The sequence below is a fragment of the Scatophagus argus genome, chromosome 4 (genome assembly GCF_020382885.2).
Source record: "Scatophagus argus isolate fScaArg1 chromosome 4, fScaArg1.pri, whole genome shotgun sequence".
In the NCBI taxonomy this organism is placed as follows: domain Eukaryota; kingdom Metazoa; phylum Chordata; class Actinopteri; family Scatophagidae; genus Scatophagus; species Scatophagus argus.
This window is the reverse complement of record NC_058496.1, coordinates 7,777,817-7,804,901: the sequence shown is the minus strand read 5'-3', so window position 1 is coordinate 7,804,901 and position 27,085 is coordinate 7,777,817. Positions and strand designations below refer to the sequence as shown.

The 27,085-nt window shown below is 41.8% G+C and overlaps 2 protein-coding genes across 4 annotated transcripts in view; one reads left to right on the top strand and one right to left on the bottom strand.

Annotated features, from left to right (window-relative positions):
- Positions 1-1,537: 1,537 nt before the first annotated feature.
- Positions 1,538-14,808, top strand: trpv4 (transient receptor potential cation channel, subfamily V, member 4). The gene is made up of 17 exons (XM_046387347.1): positions 1,538-1,793; positions 3,062-3,143; positions 4,392-4,840; positions 5,505-5,680; positions 6,657-6,809; positions 7,614-7,754; positions 9,394-9,692; positions 9,821-10,000; positions 10,198-10,356; positions 10,959-11,051; positions 11,215-11,288; positions 11,657-11,822; positions 11,917-11,983; positions 12,462-12,766; positions 12,861-12,988; positions 13,073-13,194; positions 13,309-14,808. The coding sequence occupies exons 2-17, from the start codon at positions 3,135-3,137 to the stop codon at positions 13,407-13,409; spliced, it is 2,622 nt and encodes an 873-aa protein (XP_046243303.1). The 5' UTR covers positions 1,538-1,793; positions 3,062-3,134; the 3' UTR covers positions 13,410-14,808.
- Positions 14,809-21,970: 7,162 nt separating this feature from the next.
- Positions 21,971-27,085, bottom strand: part of fam222a (family with sequence similarity 222 member A) — a 45,115-nt gene continuing 40,000 nt past the window's right edge. For all 3 annotated transcript variants that reach the window (XM_046387343.1, XM_046387344.1, XM_046387345.1), the window contains exon 3: positions 21,971-25,476. In XM_046387343.1, coding sequence (XP_046243299.1) covers positions 24,005-25,476 — 1,472 coding nt within the window. In that variant the 3' untranslated portion in view covers positions 21,971-24,004. The remainder of the gene's footprint in view (positions 25,477-27,085) is intronic.

The following is a 27,085-nucleotide window of genomic DNA, read 5'->3' as shown; positions in this document are numbered from 1 at the left end:
GTAAATGAGTCTGTTTACTCCAGTTCCAAGTACAAGTTTGAGGTACATGTACTTTACTAGAGTACATTCATTTGTTGACATTTTATATTTCAAATCTGCTGCGTTAATTTTGAAACGGTGTAGGCTTCCTTTTACTCCACTACGACTCTTATAGTGAATTTCCTTTGAAGAGCAATATTTTATATAAAATCATCACAATCATCATTTTACATAAATCATTGGAATCAACATACATTGTTATAAATCAGCCTCAGAGGAGATGCGACAGTCAAAATGATCCATCTTCTTTGTTTGCAAGTTGATGAATTATAATGATCCAATAGTGGATCCTCCTGCTGTCTGATAAGCACTTTTCGTGTGTAAAGTAGGATACATTGCGGTGCAGTACAACAGCAGAAAACAATACAACGGCAGTATGTAATATTTTCCCTCACTTCGTTGTTTTTTTGTACATACATGCTTACTCTCAATCAGATGCCAGCACCACAGTTCAGACAAGCTGAGACAGGAGCAGAGAGGGATAAACAGGTTCTGTCACAGTTGGTTATGAAAGATTAATCCACAAAAGACCACAATTCACTTTGTGAAATGAAAGACGGACGTACTTCTGTTTTTACCTCCCAGCTGCTGTGGAGTCGGGGTTGTACTTCTACTTGAATAAAATCATGAATGCTGGACTTTTAGACATTTGTGCACTTTGCACTTTTTTTCACAACACAGGTCAAAAATGAATTAATACTGTAAGGTTTAAAAAGGTTAAAAGGATAAAAGTTAAAAATAAATACCACTAAATAACCTGGTCTCTGGATTTGGCCATTGTTTAAACAGGGGTGCATAATTTTTCTTTTGTGTGCTGCTCTTTGTGCTCCTTTTGGCAGGATCACCAGTCACCACACCCTCCTCTCAGACATTTATTAAACTGTATTGCACTTCACCATGTGATTCTGAAGAGTTGGAAAAACGAGCCAGTGTTTGTGAAATATTACTCCCAGCAGGCTTGTTCATTCAACAGCGAAGCCACAAGGGCCACACTGGGATAGAAAGCACGGTAAATAAAAAAAGTGCTATTTACTCAAGTACTGCACTTAACTTCAGATCTGAGGTATTTGTACTTTACTTAAGTCTTTTCTTTTCAACACAACAATTAATTAATTAACTGAGGAAATAACCATCAGATTAATCCAGAACGAAAATAACAATTAATTGCAGTTAAAACAACAACAACAACAACAACAGAAATAGTGAAAAAAAGATGCTCCACCTCACACTAACATTCACAGGTTATTTTTGTATTTATAACACTTACGTTTTAATAATATTTTCAAACTTTTACTGAAGTAGGCTAACATTTTCAGTGCAGAACCTTTACATGTAACCGAGTACTCTTACAGAGTGGTATCTTGTACTTGTACTTTTACTTCTTCCACCAGTAGTGAACCTGAACCTTGTTGAACGTGGAGCCAGCGCCTAGCGGTCATCTCTGGTACTACAGCTCATACTTCCGCGTCGGCTCCAACTTTCAGGCATGTTGGTGAGTGGCCACTTTGTCCCACCCAAAATCTGCTCAAAGCATCCGTTGTTCTGATAGACTTTACCGGCGGTCGGACTCCTGAATCACTGATACTGTAACTAAGTTGGTTCAAACACTTTGTGCCGTGTGGCAGAAGTCAGAAGCGCCCAACAGTCGAGGAAAAATGTAAATTTGGACGCTTTCAAACTGTGGAGAAGAGCCGCGGAATAAAACTGGTTTATTTTTCAAAAAGCACAAAATAAGATCAACAGATTATATAAAGGTAAGTGACTGCTCTGATCTTTGTTATTCACTGGATGACTTTTTAGGTATATTGGTAAGACCTAAGCAATTTGTGTGAGGGAAAAATATTTAACTGACGTTAAAAAACTTATTAGTTACTATAATAATTACTGAGAGGAACTTAACTTAATGATTCCTTATGTTCAACATGTAACCACAGCTTTAAATATTGACTTATTCCATGTTAAAAGTCATTATTTAGGCTGTTACTTAATCCCCTCTTGTAAAGTAGTTTAAGTTGACTTTCTTTTAATTTATTTATGCCTTCATATATCCATGCCATCGTGTGGAATGATTTTCTTTTTCAGAGGTATGATATGACCTTTATAACCTTAAAATCTTTTACACTTTAAGCCATGAAATCTCCTTTTCCTCAGCAGCCTGTTAACTCCAGGCAGTGCCTCCAGCCTCTCTCGCTCTGGATAATGTCACATCAGCAGTGACAGAGCAGGAAGTCCCTCATCTCTGAGGGTACATGAGAGTCACTCACACTCAGAAACTTTCACAAGTGGATTTCCACTTCCTGACCCAATAAGTGGATGATATGGGAGCTTTGGGGCTACTTGATATTTTATGATCCAGATCTATCACTCGTGACAGGTTTAATACACACTGGATCCTCTCTACCTTCACACACCTCCAGCAAACGACTTAATCCTCCCCTCTGAGTCTGTTATAATATTTTATCAAGGACAGCTTCTCTTTGTTCCTCCATCTTTTTGACATCCAATGCTCACTGAAGTGTAAAGGCATGATAATCCCGGGTGTTAGACGGGTTGTGAGTCATGCTTGTCCCTCCGTGGGACCCCCAGCTTCCTCTGTGTGTTGTGGTACTCCTCCGCAGCACAGTCTGGCTTAGATAGGCTGTCAGTGTAATCGCGAAACATGCAGGATTGGAAAGGAAGCGCTGGGGTTGACGTGAGGATTGCTGGGAAAGCTGGGAAAAGTGGCGCTATGCAGCATCATGTGAAGTGAGTAAATCTGTAGGCGTTGAGTTTGCATGTGTCCTGTGATAGACAGACAGGTGGTGTGACTCTGCCTGCTAGAGGAAACATGTCAATCTGACCAATGAAAGGCCACACTCACAGCCCTGTTGTTGGTGTTGGCATCAGTCCTTTCCTAATTTTTCCATATATCCCAGCCCCTACGACAGAGCTCTTTTCATGCCACTCAGGGACCTACAGATTTTTTTGTCTGCATTACTGTTTAAGTTATTCTTACGTTGGATTCTCTTCTTTGTTTCTACAGGACACCCACATGCTTCGGCATCATTTCCAGCTTCCCCTGAAGAGGAATTTGGCGTATCTTTGTGATAAAAGGGATGAATGAGGTACAGAGGGGTTAAATGTCAAATGTAAACCTTAAAATCTACTTCACACTTCTAGAGGGAATTTTTGGGGTCCCTTTGGTAATTGTAGGTTTCCTCATTAGTTTGATAGTTTCATTATTTTGTCCAGTTTGGTCCTATCATTTTGGCTGTCATCAGTCATTCAGGGTGTCACACAGCAGTGGAGTTGAACCAGTTCAGTTCAATGGAATTGAACCATTAGATTAATTCTAACAGCCTAAAAATAAAAAATAAAAATACTGAATTAAATGTTAACTTCCAGGTTAAAGAGCAGAAGCACTGTTTTAGACAACAAAATGATGACTGATGATTAATGAGTGATTTTAAAGCGGACATCAAGCTAAACTGATCAATTTACCATGACATGAAACATGTACGTATGGGCTTCTTCTTCTTCTCTTTGAAAATCTCATCTAAAATCGTAACATTAACATTAATGAATGAAAAAGTAAAAGTGAAACCAGTATCATTTTCATACTTTCCTGAGGGTCCTTCCCTTCAGTATGCAGATTGGCCTTTTGTTGCTGGCTGGCTGCATCTCATATCTTCTATCTGAAACATCCTTGTTCCTCATGTGACCAGGAAACTGATGAAGTCCATCCTCATTAAGCACATCTCAGCTCTCTTAATGCTGCTTGAAAAAGCAACTGGAGTGAAGAAGGGATATAAATTCTATAAATGAGTTGCACCTCTCTGGAGCAAAAAGAAAAGCCTGGAGTTGACACACGATCGCTAAGCTGACAGCTTCTGGGTTATGAAATATGGATAAAACATTTCTATTTCACACCACCATATATGTCTGATTGAATTTGAGCAGATTAATGGTTCCCCGTGGAGTTTTTGACCTCTAGTAGCGCTTTGAAGCTGTCACACACACACACGCAGATGCACAGTCCTACCGAGGAGTCAAACTGTTTCGCTTATGAACAGTGAAGATATGCTGCTATGCACCCGTAAAGGGAGGAAGTAGGCTGTTATCAGCTGTAATAAAACATGGATTTAAGACAAAATCTTCTCTGAAAATGTTTTGTGAGAAAGCACATTTGTAAGTGATACACTGAATATGTTGTGAGTGAATAACACTGAATGTAAACATGACCTTTTTTATCAGAAACCTCTACATTGTTTTTTTAGATTTTTTTTTTTTTTGTTCATTTGCACAAACATTTTCCGGCTACCAAAAGACCATGTAGCTCACTCGGAACATTTTGTCACCGTGCTTTTTTCCAGGGCCGCTCTGCTCTCCTCAAAAGGGGCCACATTGCCTTGTCCAAGGCCAACACCCTCGGCTCCGTTGCTGCCAGAGCTGCTGTCTCTGTGGATTCAGGCGATGGAAGTGCCGCTCAGCCTGAGAGCGATGCGGCGTTCCCCCTGTCTGAGCTCTCAGACCTGTTTGAGAGCGAGGACGCCTCTGCGTCTACTCAGGACACGAGTCAGGGTTCAGCCCTGGAGCTGGTTCAACCCGGTCAGCCCGCGGACGGCAGACAGAACCTCCGGATGAAGTTTCAGGGTGCTTTCAAGAAGGGCATTTCCAACCCTATGGATCTGCTGGAATCTACCATTTATGAATCAAATGTGGTCCCAGGCCCCAAGAAAGCACCCATGGACTCGCTCTTTGACTATGGCACCTACAGGAACACTAGCAACCAGAAGCGACGCAGGAAGAAGCTCCCGAGAGGGTGAGAAGGGGCCTCACGGTTCTTAACTGCAGTTCTTGTGTGTTTCCAGGAGTTTAGAATTGTGTGTTCCTTTAGACTCCTTGAGTTTTGTGAGTTATTTTTACTGTTCTAACAGTAGTTAACCTAGACTGGAGTTTTTTCCAGGGACAAAAGGGCTGGTTTGGAAAAATGTCATAAAAAAAAAAACAACAAAAAACAACAAATCGAAACCTCTTACAACTGCCGCTTTGTAGACACACACACAGACACACACACAGTGAGCCAAGCATTCCTTCATTCAGCCCATTCACTGCTTTTACAGAGAACATGTTGTTGGTCCCTCTGCAGCAGCAGTTGAGGTAAGATTTCGGCTGCTGCCTGTTCCTGGCTGCTGTACACACACACACACACACACACACACACACACACACACACACACACAGACCCCTATTTACTGAAGCACTTGAGGGTGTGGGGGAGGGATTTCTTAAAAGCTGGTTTGTGCACTAAACACAAATTTATTTCTTTATTTTCTTCTTTAATCTATGAATTTTCCCAAAAAATGTAGCGATATCACTCTGGTAGCGTTACGATGAGCGTCTCCTGATCTGATATCGTGACAGTTTGCAGCTTACAGCGAGTGTGTCTCGCAGTCACACCACGTCATGTTTTTGTGTGTCCTTAGTAAAGCCGAGACGTCCTGCGATGATGATCAAAGCTCAGATCCACCCAAAGTAATGAAAATATTCAACCGCACTCTCCTGTTTGACTGCGTATCACGTGCAGACGCCGGGGCCCTCGAGGGCCTCTTGGAGTACCTGCAAAGCCATGAAAAGAGATTAACTGATGAGGAGTTTAGAGGTGAGACTGAAATGTGTAGGTTGTCACTCACATCAGATATCTGTGTGCTGCTTACTTTAAACCATCACTGAGCAGTCAGGCTACAAGGGATCAAAATGTGTTTATGATGCAGGGTGACAATTTAATTTCTCACCCTTTTACACGTTTTTTTGTCAAAATTCTCTCCCCTTGACTCTGCCTTTGCTCCAAACCGGACACTCATCTTTATTCAGTGTCAGTTTGTACCTTGACCTTTTGTATCCTTCCTTCTCCTTCCTTTTTTGACTCGGAGGATGTGAGAGGGAAAAGGTGGAGTGATGTCAGAGTCTTTGTTGTGCCAGAGGCAGCCCCAAGGAAAGCTTCCTGTGTGTGTCTGAGAAGTTTTTTCAGACTCATAACAGGGAGCAGAGAGAAATCACAGCAAACTGTGAACTCTCTCACAGAGTTAAGCAGGGCTTTGCTGTCTTTTTCAGTTTTTTTTCTTCAAGCCAAAAGACTAAAAATAGTGCTCGACCCCTGTCTTTCACAGTTTGATCTTATGAACAGTGAACATGTCATTATTTGAATGTGACAATTCCCGAAACTCTTTTCTTTTTTATGTACCCGTTTTCAGTTTTAAATGCCAAAATAGGAGATTTGGTATCTCAGGGTTCTTCTGACAGAATTTAACCAATCTAACTGATCTAAAAGAATAAAAATTACCATTTAATTAAGAATATATACATACATACCCGTACTGAATCACCTGAAACACATGAACACTGTGTTGCAAAGAGGGTTTAAAAAGGTGTTCATGTCAGCAAGCAAGCAAGCAAACAGAAAAGCCAGTTGAAAGTGACAGATTGATGGAAATGTTTATCTGAAAGTAGGGGGTAAACATTTCAAGTAGTTAGATAAAGACATTAGTTTGTTCTAAATGTAAATGTAAAACTATTGAAGGAGTACATTAAAAAATAAGTGTACTTGAAATGCTCATTTTATTTTATTTTTCCACCAGAGCCGACCACGGGTAAAACATGTCTGCCTAAAGCCCTGCTGAACCTTTACAGTGGACAGAATGTCACCATCCCACTGCTGGTGGACATAGCAGAGAAGACCGGAAACCTCAGAGAGTTCATAAACACGCCCTTCAGGGACGTCTACTACAGAGGTGTGGAAATAACCCATTAATGATTAACATGCAGTTAAACTAATCATTTGTAATTTATTTGGTTAAAAAATGATAATGTTCAGTTTGAACTTTGTTGGTTTTCACAAGTCTGTGATCTCTGTCTTCTTCTAAGCTGGCAGGGACAGTGTTTTGTTGAGACTTAGTGTAGGTTGCTTAGCTGGTGGTTGAAGCCAATTATGGAGAACAGGCCTGTATTTACAGTATGTCTGCATACAGTTGCTATTTAAAGCTCTGTATATGAGAATTTCGGCTATATTGTTGACAGAAACAGTAAGGGAAGTCTTTTCACCTTCAGGTTCCAGGAAAACCTTGCATTGTTTTTTCACCGAAGCAATGACTTGCCCATTTACTAATGGCACTTTCACACAAGTCAGTTTGAAAAAAATGAATCTGCTTTTTTTGCTCATGCAGGAAACACTTTTTACGTGACAACGTAAAAATGATTAAGGGCTCTGGTTTTTCTATGGTTTCTGACTCCATAACCTGCACATAAATATCTCCCTTACTACCTCCACCCTCTCATAACTGGGCGTCAGTTTCTTTATACTTTTGCTTTGGATAGCTGTGCTTTTTTTTGCTCGCAGAATGTCATATAATTGACATGATTAACTCCATACACCTAATGTCAGTAACTACCTCTTGGAAAACACATTCTTTCAAGCTGATATGTTTTGATTATTATCACAGCACACAATGTGGCAATTTGGAATAGTAATAAAATATTACTACATAGTATAGCATAGTATACTATTGCATTTCTGTTGTGCTTTGTTGCCTTGTCAGGCCAGACGGCGCTCCACATCGCTATAGAACGACGCAGTAAGCAGTATGTGAAGCTGCTGGTGGAGAAAGGGGCTGATGTTCACGCCCAGGCGAGGGGACGTTTCTTCCAGCCCAGAGACGAGGGGGGCTACTTCTACTTCGGTAATGACTTTTGTCAGCACAAGTCTGCTCACTGAAGGTTTCATTGTGCTTCTATATTTCTGTTTTTAGCAAACCTTGTAGTCTGTCCTTAAGTGATAAAGCACCATAGGCAGAGGGTCACAGGAGGAAATCTGGAAAACTGTTACTGTATTTTCTGCCTCATTCGGTGGAAATGATGTGGTGTGTCTGTGGTCTCTATGACTTCACTGGTCGCTCTTTTTTATTTCCATGCTGGCTCTGACTCTGTTTTACTCACAAGTGGTTACTCTGTCTTTGACTTCAAAGTTTCGTAATGTGTGCTACAGCAGATGCCAAGATAAAATAGTTACATGGTGGTGCATGGTCCTGGCAAAGAAACCTCTGTTTCCATGGAGAAATGAAGTGACATTAGACCCCACCCTTTCTCCTCTTTAACATGGCAGGGTCTGGCAAACACAGTCAGAATACGTCCAGAGGTGAGGTACGCCTTATAATCAAATGTTTTTGAAGTGTGAAAAGGCGTCATTAGTTGTGCTCCCAAAACACATGAAAAGACAAGCAAACAGTTTCAGTGAAAGGTGTCACTGTTCTGCAGTTAAGAAAAGTAAACATCCTCTGCCAACTCTCCTCTGGGATGAACCTACCTGAAGTAAATCAGTTTGTAAACTAAACTCAACACTGCCCTCTGCTGGCATCTCCGACATCACAGTATGTTGTACCCTTAAAAAGTACCTTTGTAAAGTTACCCTTTCACAAACGTGGTTCATTCATTGTCTATAGCCGTTGAAACAATCCCAGCTGACGCTGGGAGAGAGGCAGGGTCCACCTTGGAAAGGTCGCCAGCTCATTGCAACTCTGGCACACAGACAACCACTGATCCCACCAACTCACATTTACGCCTATGGGTGGTGCAGAGTGACAAATTAACCTAACCTGCACCCCCAGTGCACCACCATGCCTCCTTTATGTCTGTGTGTCCTTTTTATTTTCTAATCATAATTATAGCAGCTATAATTGATTTCAATGTTAGTTTCCAGAACCACCAAAAAAAAAAGGTAGAAATTACTTGTTATGGACGCTGTTTTATTTTTTATATAACCCAATTTTAAGAGTTGTTTATTTGATTACATTCATGCGTTATACTCCTCACTCATCACAGAGGAGATGATTTCTATTTGCACTTAGCACGGTTGTCATTCCCAAATCCCAGCGTGTCCGGGCACACTGTGAATAATTTGCTGCGGAGCTTTGCAGTGAGGTGAACAGGAACCTGGCAGGGCTGATGGCTAATGGGATTTAGACTCACGCTAACACTCTGCATGCACCCGTGCAAATCCATGAAGAGGAGCGTTTCTATGTGAGGTGACAAAGTAATCTGTCACCCATGGCAACGGCTCATTTTCAGCAGCTGCTTTTGGCACTCTGGCACCATTGCGCCCCTCCCTCAAACAACTGCTAATTGTGCTCTTTTCATAGCTGGGATTTAAGTCAAATCTTTGATCCACGTTTAGTATGCTTTGCAAAAACACAGAAACGCCAGCTATAGTTCTTAATTAACCCTCCTGTTGATTTGCTTATTTTAAATTCGAAATACACTTCCTTTAATCTCCTGAGACTTCAGTATGAATTCATACTGCTCTCTCCCTCTCTGTTTGCCCAGGTGAGCTCCCTCTCTCACTGGCCGCATGCACTAATCAGCCTGACATTGTGCACTACCTGACTGAGAATCCACACAAGAAGGCCGACCTGCGGCGCCAGGATTCACGTGGAAACACGGTGCTGCATGCCCTAGTGCACATTGCGGACAACACCAAGGACAACACACGTTTCCTCACAAAGATGTATGACCTGCTGCTAATCAAGAGTGCCAAACTTTATCCAGACTGCAACCTGGAGACGGTGCTCAACAATGACAGCATGTCACCTCTCATGATGGCTGCCAAGCTGGGCAAAATAGGGGTAGGGATGATGATACGTCAGTGTGATGAGCAGTATCAATATAATATAAGTTTTAATCAAGAGATTTCTACAGGCTATACTGTTCATTAATTCCCAGTCAGTTGCTCAGCTTCTCCATATTCCTCCAGGTGTTTCAGCACATTATCCGACGTGAGGTCAAAGATGACGAAGTTCGTCATCTGTCACGTAAGTTTAAGGACTGGGCTTATGGGCCAGTGTACTCCTCCCTCTACGATCTGTCTTCACTGGATACATGTGGAGAAGAACCGTCTGTGCTGGAAATCCTCGTCTACAACAGTCGCACTGAGGTGAATAAGAACATGTCATTCCAAATTTTAAAAAATACAGCTGAAATTTTGTTTGTCTCAAGATCAGAGTATCAAAAGCAGCAAAACACCAGGCATAACATAAAAATGTGTGAGCGCATCAAAAATCCGAGTGCAGTCAAAGGTTCTCTGTGCGTACAAAAATTGGGATCGGTGTCATGTTTCTCTCCTGTTGTCAGAACCGTCACGAGATGCTGGCAGTGGAGCCCATCAATGAGCTGCTGAGGGCCAAATGGCAGAAGTTTGCTGCTGTAACCTTTTACATCAGTGTGGTTTCCTACCTCATCACCATGATCATCTTCACCCTTGTGGCTTATTACCACCCAACACAGGGAACGGTGGGTGAGAAACTACTGAAAGTGTAGGCATTTTCACAGTGTGACACAGGAGCTGATGAATGACGATGTAAAACTGTTGAATGTACAAAATGCAGCTGAATTTTCAGGACACAACATGCGTGCATTTTTCCTATGCATGTATTTGACTTTTTTCATATATAGTTTTTGTATGTTCTGGTTTTTTTTTATGTAGGCCAGGTTTGCTGTACAGTAAATAACATTAGCATTAATGTGTGTGTATCAGAGGAAGTTTGCTCCAAACGACCATTTAGTGCACTATATTAAAAGGAAGTTTCAAAAATTCTTGGCTTTTCCCCCCAAACAGTAGATGAGGAGATTGATGTCTGTACAAATATGAACCTACAGGCAGCAGCTCAGCTACTTAGCTTAGCATAAAGACCAGAAGCAGGGAGAAACTACCCAAAGTTTAAGAACTCCACCTGGCACCTCTGATTGTCTTCTATTGTAACCAATTACATATACATATATAATCTCCATTGTTTGGTTCTGTCAACTGAGATGCATTTTGTGTATATTACATTTTATTGCCAGGATGAATCAAAATTAAATGAATGCCACTGATAATTTCTTCTTTCTTCCAGCCACCATATCCCTACACAACTTCCTCCGACTACCTGCGCATGGCGGGAGAGATTGTCACCTTGGCATCAGGAATTTTCTTCTTCCTCACCAATGTGAGTCATGTGCAATGATGCCTCTTTATCTTGAATTTCTCTTGGGATCAAATCTATATGGTTTGATCATTGGTTGCTTGCTGCTGTCTTCCATTCTCTTGCATCAAACTCCTAACAACAGTGTTTGTCATCATTATGGAAATGTTTCCCCTGCTTTTTGCAGATTAAGGACCTCTTCTTGAAGAAGTGCCCTGGGGTGAAGTCTTTATTTATTGATGGATCCTTTCAACTGCTGTAGTAAGTCCTCCACCACTGTCCTTGCTCCCCCTCCTTCTCACCTCTGCCGTACCTCATGCTGACTTTTACTCGAGGCAAATTTTGCATCCTCCTAATTGAGTCATCTAATTAATTCCTCAACCTCCTCCCTGGCATGTTTTTGTAGTTTACATCTTTAATTAAGCCCAGGATACAAACAAAGAGCAGAGAAAGTCGAGCCCCTCTCTGAACTGTGTTGATTTAAATCATTAGCAACATGGCTGTGATATCTACTTTCTGTTAAATATGCAAAATTCCAGCAGTTTTGCTGCCTTCACGTATCACCGCAGTATCACAGATTTTATCATTGGAATTAGTTCTTTGACAAACATTTTCTCTGTCTCCACTAGCTTCATCTACTCTGTACTGATTGTAGTCACCGCTGCTCTCTACCTGTCTGGCATTAAGGCTTATGTGTCTGTGATGGTGTTTGCACTTGTTCTGGGCTGGATGAACACTCTTTACTTCACCAGAGGCCTGAAGCTCACTGGCACTTACAGCATTATGATACAGAAGGTTAGGTAATGGAGAAAATGAACCTAAAATGAATTAAAATGGAACGCCATCACCATCCATGTTTTTTAACACTCTTTTTATATTTGTTTCCCAGATTCTTTTCAAAGACCTTTTCAGGTTTCTGCTGGTGTATGTGCTCTTCATGATTGGATATGCGTCAGGTAGGCTAACTCTACAGGTGTATGTCAACATTGCTGAAAGGATAACACTTTATCTGTCCATTGATGTTAATGTGAAACTACAGGCTGGAAATTTATCTTAGCTTAGCATAAAACAAAGAACAAATAACTCCATTTCCAGTTTTTATACTCAGCTAACCTAAATGTCTAACTGTTAACTTAAAGTGTTTTCCTCCCTGCTTTCAGTTTTCATGATATGCTAAGCTAACATAATTTCTATTCGACCAATACAAAAAGCATAGTGTAAAACTGTCAAGTTGTGGTTTCTACAGGAGGATATGTGCCTGACTTTAACCCTGCCTCCGGTGTTTATGTTAAGCTAATCATCTCATATTTAATTGACAGACAAGAGTGACATCAGTCTCCTTGGCAAGAAAGTGTAGGGAGCAAATTTCCCAAAATATTGAACTATTACTTTAAGTGGTGACACATAACCCAACCTTCTGTTTCCACCCTTCAGCCCTGGTGTCCCTGCTGACAGTGTGTCCTCCACCGGGCACAGTGTGTGATGGGGACTGCCCCACCTACCCCAATTGCAGGGACCCAGAAACTTTCAGTACTTTCCTACTGGACCTCTTTAAGCTGACCATTGGGATGGGAGAATTGGACATGATCCACAGTGCACAGTACCCTGCAGTCTTCCTCATTTTGTTGGTTACCTACATCATCCTCACCTTTGTGCTGCTGCTTAACATGTTGATCGCTTTGATGGGGGAGACGGTGGGGGAGGTATCCAAGGAGAGCAAGAAGATCTGGAAGCTTCAGGTAGGCTGGAAATAGGGTTAGGGTTTAGGGTTAGGGTTTATTTGAGTGTCTTAAATAGTCTCATTAAACACGTTTACATAATGTTTACTCCCAGTGGGCAACGACTATCTTGGACATCGAACGCTCTTTCCCAGTTTGCCTTCGCAAGTCTTTTCGAGCTGGGGAAATGGTGACTGTGGGGAAGAACTGGGACGGCACACCTGACCGACGCTGGTGCTTCAGGTATTTTTCATGAGCCATAAGCACAGTCACTTAGCACCACCAGTGAAATTTTGCAGTCAGCTGCCACACTTCTTGTTATATCAGGGTGGATGAGGTGAACTGGTGCCACTGGAACCAGAATCTTGCGATAATCAATGAGGATCCAGGCAAGAATGAGACCTTCCAAGCCAATGGGTTGCAGCAGAGCGTCAGAGCCTTGCGGAGAGGTGGGATCCTCGCCATGCTCTCATGAACAAATTCATAGACAAATATACTATATATCCACTGTAACATATTCATTCAGATAAAAGTAAATCCTTTCTCTTTTTATCCCCCTCCAGACCGCTGGTCCACAGTAGTCCCGCGGGTGGTGGAGTTAAGTAAGAGTCCGCGGCCTCGTGATCTGGTGTTAGAGATGGAGCCACTGACGTCCAGACATTGACGTCTGCGGCTTACTAGTGCGGACGCTCTTATAAGAAGACAGCAGAGAGCCATCAGCATCAGTGAGATCGCTCTGCAGGGGACAATTTGACCAATAAGTGTACTAATTTCCACAGATCTCATGTGCCTCCTGTTTGGAGGAAGCTTAGTAAATATTACATTAAGACAGTCAGTGTAATAGGACAAAGAGGACTAAGCGTGCACTAGATGCAATGTCTTAAAGAATCACTGATCTCAAAACACTAATAGAGTTAAAAACACCAAACACTAGCCCTGAGATAAAACATTAATGACACGGTGAGCTGTAGTTTTTTAAATTTGTTTGTTACTTGTCACATAAGAACAGGGGGCTTATTATGAAAATGTGCTGTGCCTCTGCTTTTCAGACATCTGCTTTTCAGACATGGCTGATCACTCAGGGATTTAAGAGAGTCAAGATATTTTAGCATTTTCAGTCTCATTATCATGTTACGTAAACACAGAATCTAATTGTTAGCAGAAGCATAATTACTGTATTATTGCATTAGCCGTGTAAACAAAACCTCTGGTAGAAATGCCATCTACAGATATAATCACAATGGGAGATATTTGTTGAAGAGAATGTTACAATAAATATTCATAGACTTATAGAATAGAATCAGCTTTTATTTGCTTGCTTTATATTTAAGAGGTTCATATATGATGTATTATAAAGATTATATTGTATATGCTAATTTGATTTTTTATTGTTCAGGCTATAATTTGAGTATAGAAACATTTCTTTTAGAAAGTATATTGTCTCACCATTTTCTATGCTGTATGAATCAAATACTTTCAACACTATGAAAGTCTCAGGCTTGGACTGCAAGCTCAGGCAGGACAGCTTTCATTTGAACTGAAACAATGTGCTATGACAATTTCTGATTTGTGCATTATTATATGAACACAAAGACATTGTTCTGAACAAGATGGGCATGATGAGCAGGTTATAGTTGTCAAGCAAATATGCAAATGCGAGACAATAGCCTTCCATGTTATGGTTTGTCTTTGAATTTCCAGAGTTATTGTTCCTTTGCAGCTGGGGTATTTGCATAATCAACTCTCAGGCCTTGCCATTATGTTCTTCCCCCTATTTGCTGCAGTTTTTCATTGCAATTGGCTCCTTGCCCTATATAGCATCTTGTTTATGCACAACTACTGTATGCATGCATGTATTTGTGTTATTGTACTTTATGACAGGGTTTGATTAAGAGCAGATAGACCCTGCAATTCATTCTCCTTAATTCATTGCAGTTGAAGGTCACAGGTCATTGTTCATTATGTTTACATTGCTTTTATAAAGAGACACTTCTATGCATTTTTATATTGATTGTACCATGCTGCACAGAACAATAAACACTGAATTTATTTTATAAACCCAACAATAGTCTGGCTTACAATTCCTGAATAGATACAAGATTCTTTTTTTTGTCGAAGAAGATTTTGGCAATTAGTGCTTGAATGAATGACTGCATTACTTTGGTTTTGGATATTTGCTACCAATCAGCATCACATAGAATTTCCTTAATATTTATTACGATGGTTTCACTGTTCAATCAAAAAAAAGGTATGGAAGCACTGTGAATAAACGCCAGTGTCCCACATGAATTTGTGAAGGAAGGTGAAATAATAAAACATGTTTGGAAAAATGCTGAAAACCATAAACATTAAAAAGAAAGAATAGTTTCATATGGAAAGATTTTTGCATTCTCTTTCAATTTGTGCTTTTCCAAGAAAATATAAGTATAGTTGGACCAACCTTTAAACATCTGTTTTTTTTAAATTGTGTGCTTAATTCTCTGCATTTTTCACCAAATGTACATTGATTCTACTCTACATTAACACCCGACATCTATTCTATTGAGTTTCGGTTGCAGTTCCTCTTGTGGCCTGCTGATGGCTGCAGAGGTCTGAATTCTTCTGCTGTGTTGCATGTAGGGATCCCAGCTGAGGCAGACAAGTGTTTGCCATGTCTACTCATGCTGTTACTGTAGGGCACAAATGTATATACGTATATATATTTTTATTTTAGCCATAAATTCTGCATTATCAGTGCTAACTGTTATTACCCTAATAGTTTATAGTTTGTAGAATGCAGAACACTTATGAAGCATTTTTTCCAGTGGAACTGAGGTGTCTTTGACCTCGCTGTAACACATGGCCAGTAATTATGGGCTTTTGCCTTCCTAATGAAACCACAAGCTGGCAACAGTTTATGAACTGCTTCATTTCCTTTCACCTTTCATCATTACACCTCACCTTTCCTTTTCCTCTGTAAAATGTTACAGTGGTGATTCTCACTCGTGATAACAAGAGCCTCACCCCTCACCTCCCACCCTCCTCCTCCTCTTCCTCCTCCTCCACCACTCGCCCCTCTCTGAGGCCTGCAGAACTGAAGGACACAGGGAATCTCTCGCCACCTCAGAGAAGAGGCTAATCCTCTTTGCCCCAACTTTAACTGGGCCACTAATCCTCCAGGTTTATCTAAGCAGTGAGCACCTAGCGCTGCTGACAACTTGGCCTGCCCTCCTCCCTGCAGCCTGTTAAGTAGGGCAGGGCTTGGTCCTGCAAGTGTCACTGTCAGCAACTCTGGAACCGCACACTTGCACAGGAAGTGTGAGCTGTTAACAAAATGGCTCACTTGCTTGCAGCACGTGTGTGCTTGCTGCCACAAATGTGCCTCTATAAACCAAGTGACAGCCAAGGAAGATCGTGTTGTAACGGTCCTCATTTAGTAACTGCACATAAGGGAAAGTTGACAGTCTCAGCTAAAGGTCATAAGTAAACTAACTAGCTTAGATATTGGCAGCACAAATTGTTCAGCTATTGTCCAGTTAAGCATTAAGGTGTTTAGGCTGATGAGTCTCAAGTGGATACTGGGCTGGACGTGGGCCAGCTCATTCTTTATTCACTAAACAACACTCCAGACTGTCTGATGGCTTCAAGTAAAACATTCATTGTATGCCTGAGGTCCAAAAGCCTGGTACAAAGAGGCAAACATCCCTACATATAAGTCACACTCTCACTAATCGTTTCACCAACTAATACCGCAAGAGATTCTCTAGGCACTGAATGACTATCTAGGCTAGAAGATAAAGCAAAGTTAAGACTTAAAAATCAACTCCTGGAACAGTTTTCTCACAGTTTTAAGTCTGTGCTAATTTTCTACCATGAAATAATACCTTGGAAATTCCTTCCATAATTCCAGGTGAAATATTTCACCAAGGTGTGGTATTTCTAAATGGAATGAGTAATCACTGAAAGCACTGCGAGATGAGGAGCCGGAGACATATTGGTTAGGTGGCGTGTGAGATGACCTTTCAGTTCATCTAAGATGAAACGAGGCTGCTGAACCCGAAATGATTCAGAGTGTCTAAACTGACAGGCGAGGGCACGGCCGCAGTAGAGCGTCAGCCTGCTGCCCGGCCTCTATAGGCATCTCTCATGATTTATTGTGAAATTGCCATGGACTCAATGTGGCGTGCAGGTGAATGAGTTTTGCTAATAAGAGAAGCATTTCTGCTCCACAGAGCTCTTTTTCTGTTTGAGCGAGCGTGTATGAAATCAGTGTGCAGTCTCCCAGTACCACACGCTCTGGTGGAGGCGGCTGGCTCATCAGTCTATGGCTTATCTGATGTTTCAGGTGGTTGTAGCGGCTAGGATTGAGGAGAGGAAGGTGGAAAAGGCATCAAACTTGAGTTTTCAAAGGCACCTCTGTTGTTAAACATTTAGCTTGGGTTGTGTTCCTTATCTTCAGGATGAAGACTTGTAGTAAGTTCATGCTATACTGGCAAAATCTAAAAAGAATAAGTTTTTTAACATGAATGCAATTTCTTTTAATGACTTAAAACTTAAGCACTATTTTGTCATTTTGGTGCGCTTTTGCTTTGATTGGTGGAGTACTGCAGAAATGGTTGTTCTTCTTGGAGGTTTTCCCCTCTCCACAGAGCAGCACTGGAGCTCTGTCAGAGTGACCATTGAGTTCTTGGTCACCTCCCTGACGAAGACCCTTCTACCCACACCACAATCAGTTTAGTTGGCCAGCCAGCTCTAGGAAGAGTCCTGGTGGTTCTAAACTTCTTCAATTTATGGATTATGGAGGCCACTGTGCTCTGTGGGACCTTTAATGCAGCAGAAATCTTTCTGTACCCTTCCCCAGATCTGTGCCTCAACACAACCCTGTCTCAGAGGTCTACAGACAATTTCTTTGACTTCATGGCTTGGTTTGTGCTCTGACACGCGCTGCCAACTGTGAGGGCTTATATAGACTGGTGTGTGCCTTTCCAAATCATGCTCAATCAACTGGATTTACCACAGGTGGACTCAACTCAAGTTGTAGAAACTTCTGAAGGATCATCAGTGGAAACAAGATGCACCTGAGCTCAAGTCTGAGTGTCATGGCAAAGAGTGTGAATACTTATGTGCATGTTACATTTTTTGTTTTTCATTTTTAATAAACTTGCCAAAAAATGAAGCAAACTTGTTTCACTTTGTCATTATGAGGTATTTTGTGCAGAAGTTTGGGGGAGAAATTTAATTTCATCCATTTTGGAAATTGCAAAAAAGTCCAGTCTTCAAAGGAGGGCACCTTGTCTTTCCCACTTTGGCAAATTGCATGTAAAGAGACTTATCTTGCCTTCACTGCTGCTTAATAGCAGTTTCTCAAAGTCCTCATCCAGGGAAAATGTCAATCATTCCTGCAGTGTAAAAAGGTACTTTTCCTCTTTTTTTTCTTGATTGATTACCAGGGTGAGTGTTGTTTTCCAGTTATGGAACAAAAGCACATCCTTCATAAAATGTGAGGCATTCATGGTGCCACACATACTTGCTTCAAAGATGAAAAAGGTCAAGTGAACAAGGATTGTTAGGGGCTGGCATATGGTGGTGATGTGCAGAGTGAATCCTAAGACTAATATGCTTATCTTCATTACAGTAAAGGAGATGTTTACATTACAGGAGGAAGACAAGAAAACTACGGCTAATTAGCAACAAGGCAGGCGTAGAAGTCATATGCTTTATTTACTTATGTCAAACAATAATACATAAGAGAGGAGAGGTCAAATGAAAACCAACCATCTACATTAAAATAAAGAAATTTCAGTCCTGAGATTGACAAAAAGCAGGGAACAGACAAAATATCTACCGTGGTTGTTGGGATGGAGGGGGACAGTGGCAGTTTCAGCAAATTGAAGATGATGGTTGTGGGGAGATTAGGGGGAGATTGCAGAACTGGAGAGGGGGTAGAAGGTAAGCAATCACTGGGATGCTTGGCTGTAGGCACATTCAAAAGTTGAAAACCCCACGACTAAAGGATTTTACAGCTTTTTTTTTTCTTATATTCAGACTTCTTATTTCGAAATCTAAGACTCATATATTATCATTTTCAAAAAAAAAGCAAGGTATTCTTTACATTTTTTTTCATCCTGAGGAGACAAAATCATTTTTTAAACATAAATACAACACTGCAGGGAGAACAATAAGAGAGATGCTTTATAGATTTCCCATTTCCATATATATGATTTTCTCAAGGTTGCGGCACCCTCAGACTTTGGCAGCGTTGGTGCATTTGAGATCATTCGGGAAAAACAGCCCTGTTTGTCCACAGGAACATTCTGAGAGCCACACAAACAGTAAAATGAAACAGGAAGAAAAAAAGCAAAATCCCCAGACTTTTGTGTTTGGATTGGATACAGAACTATACCCACCACATGAACTAGATGAATATTTGGAGGCCATAAGCTTTTTCAGCTGAACATACATAGTAGTGACGCTGAAGAAATAAAAAGCTGTAAGCTCCTGGAATTACAACCTGCTGCATTGCCTTTTAGAAAAGGGCTCTGGGGCTGTGCGTTTGGAATAAAAAATCCTGATTTATTTTCTGATCTGTGCTGATTTTCATCTTCTGTTGTATTTAATAAATGCTTAAAACCGTTAAAAGGTTCTCACCCGGTTTTACTTTGTAGTGCCAAAGAGATGGCAATGTGCTCAAACTCTGTGGCAAAACACAACATATTTCTACTGACATTGTGCAACACAGCTATAAGGCTGGTGGGTTAACTATGTAAGCCTTCTCAGGACCATCTGTATTATTGATTTAAGTATCTTCTTGCTAGGTAGGAGCCAAATGGAGATGACTGGCCTCATGACTTTATCTTCTGCAGACATTAGGAAGGGATGCTGGGAAGGACTGAGAGCCCCAGGGGCCCAAGGGCAGCCAGGGGACATGAGTGAGGTTGACCAAAGCAGTGCGGTGGAGACATGAGTCCCCCACCCACCTACTCAACCACCTCCCTCTGTCGTCTGTACGTTAGAGAAGCAGCGCCAAGACTCTACAGAGCGAGCAGCTGCCTTTATTTTCTCTATCCCTCCCTTCCCTCCCATACCCTCTGTTGTGAGAGTGCAAGAGCTGACCCTGCTTTGAACAGGTCCATCCGCTCCCCATCCTTCTCAGTAGTATTTAAGGTGCATAATATGCGACTAGACCGTTGCACTGGGCAAAGGTCTTCATGGACTTATTGGGATTTACTAAGGGATTTTTACAACCAGCATAAGTCAATTTCCCTCTTCTTTGCCCTTAGGCTATCCATGTGAGCGTCTCACTGCCCTTGAAAACATGTTAACAGTCACTAGTCTGTAGCCACAGAGATATGTCATACAGGACATTCAGACGATGTATAGATGGTGTAATTTATCATTTCCTGGACTTAACTTCAAATATTTCTTCAAGCATTAAAAAACTTAATTACAAATGAAGATTTCACTTACTAGAATTTAGTCATTTGAGGCACAATAAGTCTTTCAGTGAGGAATGTGATTTCCTCAGAGCTCGAATCTGAATATGAGGCCACAGAGCCAAAGAGGGGAAGCTGAAACCAGCACCAGGAACATGGCAATTATCCTGATTACTGATGCTTCGAGGCTTCTCTGACCCCAAAATCCCTGCCTGTATCTTTCTCCCTCTTTCTGTCTTTTGCTGAGATCTGTCACATTGCACAGGGCCCCTCAGCCAGGCAGGGAGCAACCATGTATAATCCAACAGAAAACAAATCCCCTCGATCAAACACAGCCCAGCTTTTAAAGCAGGCCTCTGAGCCCAGGCGCCATGGCGGGTTGCTGAGGCCCTCTGAGACGCTGTGGAGGCTGTGATTTAGCACCCCCCACCCCCCCTTACAAACCCTGCTGTCCTCCCCTTCAACGCCAGCCAGCCAGTCCTAACCTTCAGTTTGTTTAAGCACTGCTGAACCCTGTTGGCCCCGGACAGGGGAGGGTGGGCTTAGATAATGACACGCCATATGCCACTCTGCCTCTGCAGCTGAGTGAGCCGTGCATGGATCAGCCCAGGCACAAATCTATTTGAAATTTAATTCTATTATCCTAATATGAGCTAAGCGTCCATTGTCCAAATCGGGAATTGTGGAATGGACCAGAGTTGCAGGGCTAAGATGCATCCCATCAATAGGAGCTCATTAATGTATGTAAAGGACTGGGGTGGGACAGACAGTTTGGAGCCTCTCCAGGAGGAAATGTAGCCTCAACACAAAGATGGTAAAATGAGCGAAATACCACCTTGTATTTAATACGGTACAATGAAAATGACTTGAACATTTCTGCATAAAAATTGCAAGTTGCTTTATTTTGTGCCATCGTTTCCTTGTTTTATTCAGTTGAACTTGGCTCAAAATGACCAGTTTCCTCTCAGTACCCAATAGGAAATCCCTTGCTATTTGAAAAGGGTTTGATTTCAACCCTTTGAGTGAATGAATACTCTCCACTGGCAGTGTCCAGCAGCCAAGTGTCACCCAATATTCCCATTAGCAAAGAGGCCTGGTGCCTCAGACCTCCACTGGTGGGAAAGGCCAGACATCAGAAACCCCACTGCCTCAAGTGTCTCCTCTTCACTTCAACATCATGTGACAGGGTTTAATGCTTGGATGCAGAAGCCAAACTGAGGGGATTTAGGGACGGAATCTATCTGTAAATCTGTCAAAATATTTCTACAAGACAGAAAATATGCTGGAATCACACTGTGGCTGGGGTATTAAGCTGTTGAAACAACATGAAAATTTTTCACTGGAATGTTAAGGAGGCTTACTGTGCAAATTTAAGCCAAGGGGCTTGGTATTCTTTCGACTGAAATCTTTGTCAGCCTTCAAACAAAGAAGCGTGTCTACAAACACCATTGGCTCAAAATTTAAGGCTCAAAGTTAAGATTAAGCATGGGTTATCTTAAGGGAAAAACAGATCTATTTATGGAGAGGAAATGATAAAAGAAAAAAATGTATTTACTGCTTTTCATTTCACCCTCAGTGTTCAGAAGTTAATTTTTTCTGTCCTTGATCTTTGGAGGGCCAAAGTGTGAACAGTGAAAGGCAGAGGTTCTCATTGGCAGAGGTTTTATCGCTACAGTACAGTAAAGGATCTACATCATGCTCCATTCTGAATCTCACAGAGCTGCAGAAACAAGGGCCCAATTTCCCACCGACTTCTGAAGGACATGTTAAAAAATAATGACAGACTTCAAAGCCAAAATGTGGCTTCTTAATATATTCTTAAAGAAATTTATTTTACACCTCAAAACAAAAAAGGATAGGGATTAGGGATGTGGTACACAGGGAATGTATTGACAACTGTAGTTTACATTTTTTTGGTGTAAGCTCAGAGAAAAATGTTAATACAGTCATAATAATTGCACTTCATAAATCTAGACTGATGCCAGTAATTCCCCACAACAAAGCTCCGGCTCTCTCTCTCTCTCCAGTTACTAAATTCAATTTACCATTGAAATTTGACGGACAAAAGAAATGCTAATTTAAGACCAGAGGACTGCTGCACTGATCCAATTTTTCTCTTTCACTTGAGTCCCAAAAGGCAATAAAACATTGCAGTAATTTAAGTGCAGTACATTCAAGGGAATCTCACAGTCATAATAAATATTTCACTGCTCTGAATCATCAAGTTAAGACTGGCCCGGGCAAAATTTGGCCCAACCAGGGACTAAAATGGACAGAGAAAAGCAGAGAGCCCCATCTCATTTCATCTGATACCAGAGGACAGGGCATGATTGTTTTCATTTTGTCTTTGTTTGCAGAATTAGGGGTGGACAGTACCACCAAAAACAGGACTTCCATTTGTTCCCTTTCTGTCCTTATGATAACATTTGACAGAAGTAGGGATGCAGCATTGTCACTACAGGAGTCGTGTGAGAACTTGATCTCTACTCTAGCTCCAGAGAATACCTAAAGCCTCCGCTAAAAGGGAGCAAGATTTGCCAAATATCTCCCCTGCATTATTCAGATATGATGTTTATGATGTTTATATACTGGTGAATACCTTTATTGGTCTTGGTGGTACAAATTTTGTAATGACACAATTGAACCCCCCCCCCCCAAAAAAAAGTCTGAGGATTTTGAAGAACACAAACTAAAATGCACACACGCGCATGCACTCAGCCACATACACGCATAAACAAACACGTAAGGTTATGCAGATAACCTCCCAATCACATTCTTCATTGTAACATTTCTTTTTCTGGTATTTTTTGCGACATTTTCTTCTTAAATAAGTTTTTCAAGATTTATTGTAGATTCCAGTGTTGGTTAGGAAAAAGAGCTCTCTGACCGGGTTCTTACAGAACCAAAGCAGCGACTATGCCTCACACCAGGACATAAGAAACTGCACATCAGCTTGAGGAGGAATTATTAAATCATAAAAACAAAAGTGGAAAAAACAAAATAATGAAAAAAAAAAGCATTTGAGACACTTTTCCCCATAGCAGCCGATGCATATAATATACCTACAAATATATAAAACAACAAAAAATAGGTTCAAGTTTTCAAGTTTCTTAAATATATCATATCCAAACTACCCAATTCCAAACTTCAAAGTTAACAAGATTCAAGCAGTGCAATTTATGTATCAATTATAACAGCAATAATAACTAATGTTGTACTACTCTTTTTAATTCAACCTTATGATCCATGTACAAACCCACCCAAGTACGGCCTATAGTTATACTCCCCTTGTGTATCAGTACATTTGTGAATCTTAATGTGTTTGTCTATGTGTGTGTTTATCTGCGTACTGTTATAGAGTTTTGGATTTTGAGAGCAGCCCTAAATTTCGGCCCTTTTCAGACCATTTCAGTGACAATCTACACAGTAGCTTCATCCTTAGTATTTGGAAAGGGGATAAGAGTGGCGTATGCACTTCATGTTCAACCTATGATTCTCATCAAAAATGTTCAGGCAAGTAAAACAACAAAAAAACAGAAGAAAGAAAAATCAATCCAAAATTCCTATTGGCAAACCACACAATGGAACATCTGGAGAATCTTGAAATCCCTTTTCTCTCCCACTGGCAAATGCTACCACCTTTCATATTTGGGATTCCCACAGTCTGCCTTGAAACCACCAAACCTAGGGTCACACAGCACAACAACTGCTCTTCTCTAAGCTCCCACACTAGTTAAAGCACTGCCACTTTCAACAATCCATACCCAGAAAAACATCTCTGTTCTGTAACTTTGATTTTCTTCATAAATTCACAACTCTTGATTCTCTTCCTCCTCTTTTTCCCCCTCTATCTGTAAACAGGGAGGCGGATGTGTGCATGCTGGTGGTCTAACAGACGTGGCACTGACACAGTCTCGTAGCCTTTGCCAAGCATCTGCTCCTTGATGCAGGGTGGGTGGATGTCGTTGATCAGGTACTCCAAAGACTGCAAGCTGCTGCTGAGCACCGATGTGTTGCACAAGCTCTTGCTTGGCAGGCTGCAGCACAAACCTCCCCCGCTGTCTATAGCAGGGTGATGATGATGATGGTGGTGGTGGTAAAGGTGATGGTGATGAGGGTAGCCCATCTCTCTGTGCCCTGTGGCTGGCCCTCCTGTGGAGGAACCCAAAAGCTCCTGGGGGTTGTAGCAGTCACTGTCAGGTGTCACCAGCACACTGTTCCACGGCGGGGCAAAGTATTGACCCACTGAAAAATTTCCATGCATACCCACACAGTTCAAAGGGGAAGAACTGACTTTTTCCAGACCGCCTCCTCCGCTGGCACTCACTGTTAGGTGGTAAGGTCTGGAGGAAGAGGAGGACACTTGGGTCGCCATAATCCCACCCCCTGGAGCACAAGTTTCAGGGGACTTGCTTATGGCACCTCCTCCTCCGCTACCTCCACTGTACATGCGGAGCACAGCCTGTTGTTGCTGCTGCTGCTGTTGTTGTTGTTGATGCTTCTGCCAAAGGATATAGTCCATACCATCTGTGTACACACCAGTCTTCATTGCCTCGGCATTTTGAGCTGGCAACCCGGGCCCTGTGTACACCATATTAGCCTGGGGACCCATTCCTACCACATAGCCTCCACCTGAGGAGCTAGAAGAGAGCCCCATGACAGTTGTGCCCTGCTTGGAGGGGCTGGAATTTGACGGCGCAGTGGCAGCCCCTTGGCACACCTGCTGTAGAGCCTGGGCCTGGCAATGCTGGTTGATCTGGTAGATGATGCTCTGGATGGAGGGGAGGTTGGACTGTGCAGGCAGGGCCAGGCCCCTGCCCCCTGTTACAGGAATCACTGAGCCAGCTACAGTGACATTTGGGGGAACAGACAGTCCAGGGCCTTCCGGAGGCTTTGACGGCCCAGTGTGGTATACCATTTGGCCATGGCCACCAGCTAAAGTGCTACTACTAGGGGGTGGGTATGGGGCAACAGCTATGTGGGCTGGAGAGAGCTTAGTCCGTCTGCCTTCAGAGTTTTTGAGAACACCTTTAGAAGGGACAAATGTAGATGTTGATGATGATGACGATGAGGCGGAAGCCTTGACAATGGCAAGCAGGCCATGGTAGCCCCCTGTATGGAGATGTGGGTAGGGACTATAGCGCTGCCCTGTGGTGTCATATCCATTCACAGTCCGGTTAAGGTGCTTGTGCTGGGGAACCCTGATGTTGGTGGGGAAGATCTTAATGGACAGAGGGCTGTTGGCTGTCTTCTGAGCATAGGCGTCAAGTTCTGCCGCAGTGGGGTAGCGTGGGGAATGTGTGGGCGCCACCAGATCACCTGCAAGACAAACAGAGAAAAAAGTATGAGCGAAATGAATGCTTGAAATAGAAAAACAAAGATGCCTACATGTGTTTAAGAACAGAACAGCAGACCAAGGGTTTAATTACAGGATATCAAAGGGTCTGACAGCAATGACAGCCGCAAAGTCAGATCAATCAATCAATTGCAATAACCACCACTCTTCTCCAACAGTAAAACCTGGCAGCATTACAGTGACTACATCTAAAACAGATAGTGTTCAACAAGAGTTGGTGAATAAAACCATGTGCAAGCAGAAGAAACACGGTTAAAGAACACAAACAGAGTTTGCAAAATTGTAAATCAGGGCTGACATTCATTTATGTTCCATCACTCCCCTCCTCCATTTGAGCTTTCATTCCATCTCATTTTCACACCCTCCTGTGGAAGTTCATCCCTAGACAAATGGATCTTTTTAAAAACTCATTCTGTCAAAGCCTGGTACCTTAGGCGCTGTTAAATCAGTCCATTGTGAAATTAATTCGGACTCTCTTTAGCATTGAATTGGGTTAGCCTTGGATACCAGGCAGGGTGGGACGAAAGGGAGGGTAAAAGCTTGTTTAATTGCAGTGGCACATTTGAGATTTATAAGTGGTATCACTTACTGGGTCTTACCCTTGGCCACAGAATTTTCACATTTATTCCATCCATGAGTATGTGAAGAGGCCCTCACAAAAAACCAATTAAACATCTACAGGGAATTTCTAGCCTGGTTAAGGTTAACTATGTCAGACCAGAGCAAAGTCAAGAATGCTGGAGTGCTGCTATTTGCAAACTTGGTCAATGATAAAACAAAAAAAACACCCATTAGTTTTCAGATAAAGACATGCTAAAAAGCAAATCAAAAAGCCAAAGCACTGTATCGTGAATCAAGCATAAGACAAGCCAGTGCTTTGCCTTTGTGAGACCAAGAAATATTTCAATATGCCTTTGTGCTCATGTAATGTAAATTAAACTAACATGTCTTTAGTTTACATTGATAGAATAATAAACAGCAGAACAGACAAAAGGTAGGTACAAAGACTTTGCTATAAATATACATGTAAATGATCTGTACTGTTTGCCATTTGAAACCAATTCAATCCCAAAATTCAATTCAGCAGTGAACGCGGTGAGTGAGAATAGCAATGGCTCTCGCTCAATGAGCCAAGGCTTGGCCATTGTGAATTGAGGTGGCAAACAGGAAAATGGCAATTTCTAAAAACCCCACCATGTGTCATTGTTTAGGGGCTGGGCATGGAGGTGAGGGGCCGCGGTGAGATTGGATTTAAACGACATTATTCAGGCAATTTCATGGCTACTTAGCTCAGTGTAACAAAAAGGGTGGGGGGCTGGGAAAAGAACTCAATTTACAAGCAATATATCAGCTGCCATAAATGACTTGCAACTCCTTAAAAAATGACATTTTTATGCAAAAGCTAACAAAACGCACAAAAATTAACTGCCACAACTGTGCTGTCAGCAAATGTCCGGGCGACCTAAGGAGTCTGCAGGGTGCAGGCTGTGACTAGGACTCACTCCATTTCCTTTGCGATTGCAAAATCATTTTAAAGAGACTCCACAGCCAAGTAGTCACAATTCTCATTTC

What these genes read in the sequence shown, in the direction of transcription:
- trpv4 (XM_046387347.1), top strand. An exon ending in AGGAAGAAGCTCCCGAGAGG is followed by an intron (nt 4,841 to 5,504) that starts GTGAGAAGGGGC and finishes GTGTGTCCTTAG; the next exon opens with TAAAGCCGAGACGTCCTGCG. An exon ending in AACTGATGAGGAGTTTAGAG is followed by an intron (nt 5,681 to 6,656) that starts GTGAGACTGAAA and finishes TTTTTCCACCAG; the next exon opens with AGCCGACCACGGGTAAAACA.